The 6,342-nt window shown below is 37.2% G+C and overlaps 1 protein-coding gene across 1 annotated transcript; it reads left to right on the top strand.

Annotated features, from left to right (window-relative positions):
- The first annotated feature begins 333 nt into the window (after positions 1-333).
- On the top strand, positions 334-4,407 carry FABP7 (fatty acid binding protein 7). Its single transcript, NM_001025229.1, is given in 4 exon segments — positions 334-486; positions 948-1,120; positions 1,744-1,845; positions 4,040-4,407. Coding segments are annotated over 4 exon segments (399 nt in total). The 5' UTR covers positions 334-413; the 3' UTR covers positions 4,091-4,407.
- Positions 4,408-6,342: the final 1,935 nt, after the last annotated feature.

Genomic DNA, 6,342 nt, shown 5'->3' with positions numbered 1-6,342 from the left:
AATGGCTTTTGCCAAGTTTTCGAGCTGAACCTGAAAGACCCTCTCTCATTTTCCGCTCCCTGCCTCCAGCTCCATTGAATCATAGCAGAGATTTCTCAGCAGAAGGGCTGCAGTGTGGGGTTGGGAGGAACTCGACCTACTCTGCTAACCCAGTGGCCTGAGCCAATCACAAAGAGGATTGGAACCTCGCTGAGCGCCCCCTTCCCACCCCCTCCACTGGCAACAGCCTCCTGTAAAGACGGACTGTTTGCAATTCAAATCCTTGGCTTTCTGCCCGCCTCCTTTCTAAATAAGAAGGCTAGAGCTGCTGCGAGGTGCAAAAGGGTCTTCTGAATTGCAGTGGCCATAAGATCTGAAGATTCTCGCCTCTGCCTCTTTAACCTGATTCTGAAGCTAAAGGGATTAGGGCAAGGATGGTGGAGGCTTTCTGTGCTACCTGGAAGCTGACGGACAGTCAGAACTTTGATGAGTACATGAAGGCTCTAGGTAGGTAAAAAATAAGATGTGCTGTTCTCTTCTTAACCTGAGGCTTCAGACACTTGAAGATTCCTTTTCCCGCCCAACAGATTAGCCAGAGACAAAAACATATCACATTGACATAATCGGGTGCTAGTCTGTGCATTTTCCACGGGATGGATTTTTAAATATGGCATTTGCCTGCTTCCTTGCCTAGGGCCAAATAACAGAGCATTTCGAAATCCGTGGAGGACATGAAGCTCTGATGTCTTTTTCGATTTTCTCCAGCATCCACTTACTATTTATGCATCCCGATAAGCATCCACTTATTGTTACAGTTCAGGAGTTGTCTTGCATGATTAATGAGCTAAGCATACTCTAATGAAACTTACGCTTTAGGACGTGAATTCCAGAATAGGAAAGTAGATTCCTGCTTTGGGGAACTATTTTGGAGGTTGGAGCTGACTGTATTGCTTCCTTTGCTACTTTAGGTGTGGGCTTTGCCACTAGGCAGGTGGGAAATGTGACTAAACCAACGGTGATCATCAGTCAGGAGGGGGACAAGGTAGTGATCAGGACTCAGAGCACATTCAAGAACACAGAGATTAGTTTCCATTTGGGAGAAGAATTTGATGAAACCACAGCAGATGACAGAAACTGTAAGGTAAGGAGCCACTCCTTTTCTGGGATGGGGATGGAGAGAAGAGAATAAAGGAGAGAGTCCCAAAGTTTCTTTTTTCCTAGATGATGGAAAGTGAAAAGTGTTCTCGGTATTTCACTTCAGAGAGAAGGACCCTGGGTTAATTTTGCCTGCTAGTGTTCATAGCTTACATTCTGAACAGTGGCTACCTGCTCTTGATCAAATCTTATTTACCATAGGTTTTTCTCATTTTATATCAAGCCTGTATTTCAGAAAGTATTGGATAGTGTTCATTTGAAAGAAAGATTGTGTTTTGTTAAATGCAATCTTTTGCTTCAGATTGACTAAATCAATAGCTTGCCTCATTTTAAGGCTTTGTTTATAGGAGTAGGATGGTTAGTCAGCACTAGTTCAGAGTCTTTATTTGTGGTATGTAAATCTTTGCATCTGGATGTACACATTGCAATCAAATTATGAATTGCTAGAGTTTTCATGAGAATGACTCTGGAAGCAACAGGAAATAGTAAAAATGTGATAATTACTTGATCACTCTTCAATTATATTACTCTCTTAGAAATAATTTGATTTCCATATCAGGAATCTTATCAATATCTATTGCTATATTCTGCTTTTGCTCTTGGTGTCAGTCTGTTGTTAGCCTGGATGGAGACAAACTTGTTCATGTACAGAAGTGGGATGGCAAAGAAACAAATTTTGTAAGAGAGATTAAAGATGGCAAGATGGTCATGGTAAGTAAGAGCAATTTCCTCTTTCTTCTTTCTTGTCCCCTTCCTCAACCCTTTCATTGTCCCCTTCCTCAACCCTCAACATTTCCCATCTCCTTCCCTGTCCCTCCCTCCTTTTGTCCCATCTCTCCTACTTTAATAACATTAAGTCATTAGCAAGGTTCTTTAATCATGTGTAAAACAAGAGAAATAAAAATATCTTAGCTAATGTTTCATCCACTCTGCTTCTCTTATTAAAGAAAAAGAGAAAAATGCTACTTACATATAGTTTTTGAAAGTTGCCACTGATTTAGCTAAAACTGCATCAAAGAAAACAGTTTTTGTTGGGTTCCTGTGAATGTCTAATCCTCAAATGCAATCTAAATATAAAATCAATCATTATGAAAATAGATAAAGATGATATTATGCTATCAAGTTTGGTGAATCTCAGAAAAATTACTTCATAGCTTCTAAAATAAATAACAAATCTTTAAACATTTTATATTTTGGTTTTTATAAGGTTATACAAGTTCAGTGCAGATGGTTTCAAATATAACTATAAAGTATAACAAAAATATAAAAATCCTTTATAATATCCCCTCATTTTGATATTACTTCCTTTCAGTCTTTCTTTTTAATTCATAACATGACCTGAAGACAGTCTGTTCAATACTGGATAGTCTTGTAAAAATCATAAAATGAAAAATAATTTAAAATAATTTCTCTAATGATGGAATAACATCATAAAAATGTTATGTTTTAATCAAGCACCCCATACCCCCCCTGTTTTTTTGAGCTGAGTAATGGAAATTTGATGACATTGAAGCAATCAATTCATCATTTTGGAGTTTTTTTTTTTTTTTTTTTAGGTGGTTGTTTTAGATATTACTAAGGTAATAGGAGGAAGGGTTTTTGTTTTGGTTATTTAAGACGATTGATTGACTAGTTTTCCTTCTCCTTCATTTGACTAGCAGCTGTTCTGGATTGAGATAGGGGTTTACATATTCACACTTCTTTTCTTGGGTGGAAGTGGGAGTGGGGGACAGAGGGACAGTTTTCCTTTCATGTTAGTGAATATTTGCCCACATTTTCCTTCAGCAGTCATCATCAAAAAACTAAAAGATTTATTTATAAAAGATTCAATCTGAAGTTCTCCTTTATGCTTTTATAATTCTTTTTTTCCTGAATACACAAGAGTAGATAGGTCAGTGTGGGCATGTAAGACTAATCAGGCAAGACTGAGTTCAAAAAAGGAAATGAAAATAATGGATGACAAGGGCACACCAGTCACAGGACTACATAAAAATGATGAGCACTAACAAAACACTAAATTTTGTAACCAGGATTTATAGCAGTTCTTCAAATTGGATTTGACATAAGAGCCCATGTTGCTACATTAGAGCCACCTTACCACCAAGGGTCACACACGCTGAAGCATGACAACCAAAGCAATGAAAATATTTGTACGTTCACTTTTCCTTGCTGATGGTTGAACAAATCATTCCAAATACCATTTGTCTAAATAATTTGGATTTTCTAAATACCCTAGAAATGTATCTAGGTCATGAATTAAATATTATGACAGTTCTCTTGTGTCTCATTGGGGTTAAGGATCTGGCATCTTCGCTGCTGTGGCTTAGGTCTCTGCTGTAGTGCGGGTTTGATCCCTGGTCCTTGGAAATTCCACATGATGTGGGCTTGGCCAAAAACAAAAAGAAAAGATAACTACTATGAAAAGCTACTATAAATTTCATATACTTTTAAAGCAGAGAGCTAATCTTCCCTAATTACCCTGATAATTTAAGGCAAATAGAATTCTTTCAACCTGAATCTAGATAGTTAATTTCAGTTTTCACTTCATTTTCCTTTAGAGACATGAGCTATGTATTCACATTATTCACTCAACAAATATTGGAGTTCCCTGGTGGCTCAGTGGATTAAGGATCAGGCATTTTCACTGCTGTGGCTTGGGTTGGTGCTGTAGTGCAGGTTCAAGCCATCACCCAGGAACTTTCTGATGCCACAGGCTCAGCAACAAAACAAAACAAAACAAACCCTCAAATATGAGAATTTCTTCTCTTTCTTAAAGATGAAGAGCTTACTTACCCAGCATTTAATGTTTGTAAATGCCATTCTTTTGTGTAATACTTAAAATTATGTATATTCAGCTACTGACGTTCCTGTGTGAAAAGACTTGGTTATCTTTTGAATCTTTCAGACTCTTACTTTTGGTGATGTGGTTGCTGTTCGCCACTATGAGAAGGCCTAGGAAGCTTCCTGATCTGGGGACGGAGAAGCTCTACAATCTTTCTGTTTACTCAAGCCTCAGTGCTACACGGCTATTACAGCATAGCTGATCACTAATTAGAAGGTTATCCTTGGTGTGGAGGTGGAAAATGTGATTTAAAACCTTGTTTTAAAAACTGGTTACTACGTGCAATCAAAACCAATTTTGATCTGCAGATTTAACACATTTTATAATTCACATTAAACTTTTCAGTTTTTTTTTTTTAAATATAGAAGTGGATACATTCTATACTTTCCACTGGAATGCAAACCACGTTGGAATAAAAATCTTAGACCCATGAGAAATTTTGTTTTTCTTTTTTAATATCACTAATCTGGCTGGGAATTGTATACAGAGTTTTAAATAAAAATAGCCTTTTATGGCATAAAGTGAGGCAGGGAAATTTAGCATTTTAAATAAAACATTAACTTAAAAAACAAGCAGAAGCCTAGGGAAATGTGGAAATGCCATAGTTTTGGTTCAGACATCTAGAGAATTTGTGAGGATGAAATTCATTTGGCCAGGATCCAAAGGAGCTTTGTTATGGTGGGCTGGCCTGCACAAATAAAACAGGCAATCTGAAGAAGCAAGCTGATATACATGAAAATGTCTTTTTGAAAGGTAAATATAATCAAAAACTCATATAATCTAAATGTTATTAACTCAAGTTTCCTATGGAGAGGTATTAGGAAATGGGAGTGAATTTTAACCTGGACTATCAAGATATGTCTCCAGTTAGGTACACTGAATTGAACTAAGCCAATAATAGTGCTAAAGTGGATATAAGGGAGTGTGCAGCGTGTGCCTAAAGGCATCTGAAATCCTTTGTGAGTGGGGAGGGTGGAAGGCCTAGGGGTGGGGATGGAATTCCTCGATCAAATGAAAGTAAATATCTGTTTGTAAGTGGCTAAGTTTCCCATCTGTAAAGTACAAATAAATAATATTTTGTATTTCATTGTTTACAATACGCTTTTTATACATTGTCTCAAATGCACAATGTGAAGCAGGTAAGGCAGATTTTTTTTTTTTACTTTTTTGATGAAGAAATTAAAGATTAAACTCGTATGTCCAAGTTCTCTTAACTAGTGAGTAATACTGAGAACTGCAAACCTTGCAATTTTCCCCTTTCTTCCTCTCAAAAATTAATATTTTACCTAAGTGTTCCATTGAAACAAAAACATAAGATTTTATTTTTCCTGAATCATTCCTTAGGAAAACTTTCCTCTGTTAGCCTCTGTAAGGGGTGAGGGGGTGGCAGGGGAAGGGTAAATGTTTTTCAGGATAAACATGCAATATTTATTTTTAATTAATTGCCTATTTTCAGTAAGTTTCTGTAAGTTAGTTCAAGGTCCAGTTACCTTACAGATATAAGTATGAGGAAACTTCCTTCAACTTACACAATTCACCATAATGATACTATTACCTGACTACTGTATAACTTTAACTACTATAATAAAGAGTAGAGAAATCTAAAGTGCAGCTATAGAATTTAACACAGAATGTACAATTATTGTGAATGTCAAGATAAGATTGGCGCAGAAAAACCATCACTAAAACTAGAGTCTACCTTTGTGTACAAATGCATGAAACAGCAAAGAGAGGGCGATCCTTCACTTGCTCTGGAAGCCTTGTCTCTGCTTCTGGAGGAAGGCTGCTTTCTCTTGGTGATTTCAGCCTGTGCTCTAAGAGAATCATGGCTTCTGGCCTCTCTATTCTTAAAGACAGAGGGGCAAAGATAGGGATTCAGCTTTGGCCCATTATAATTAGGTCAAATAACCTCCTGACATTCATTTCCATAACAACTGTCTCACTGAGTAAAGGATGGAAAGGTTTTGGGACGGCCTACTGGGATGCAAAGTTACACTGGGTTAAGAATCAAGGGTTACAATAGTGGATGGATCAAATGCATTTTTCTGTTTCCTAAATGTTTACGATTTGTTGCAAATCATTTTCCTTCAACCCATACAGTAATATGCCAATGTACTAACTTTCCTGGTTTGCTCTTTTTGTTTATTAACACAGTTAAAAAGGAAAAATTACCAAGCCCAAAGTCAATTCGGCCAACTGGCCCTCGCTTCTGAAATTCCAAGATCTCAAATATGCTAACCATGCTAAATGTTGTCTTATGACATCCAGTCATGGATTCCTGACCTTGAGTAAGGACTGGTTTCCAGCTTGTTACCAGTGTTGTCTCTCACCCAGACATAGCCTCACAGCAAATTATACCTACATTT

The sequence above is a fragment of the Sus scrofa genome, chromosome 1 (genome assembly GCF_054392235.1).
Source record: "Sus scrofa isolate SSC_HxYL_T2T_F1_AM1 chromosome 1, Sscrofa_HxYL_maternal_Yorkshire_Landrace_v2.0, whole genome shotgun sequence".
In the NCBI taxonomy this organism is placed as follows: Eukaryota; Metazoa; Chordata; class Mammalia; order Artiodactyla; family Suidae; genus Sus; species Sus scrofa.
This window is presented reverse-complemented; position numbering and strand designations above follow the sequence as displayed.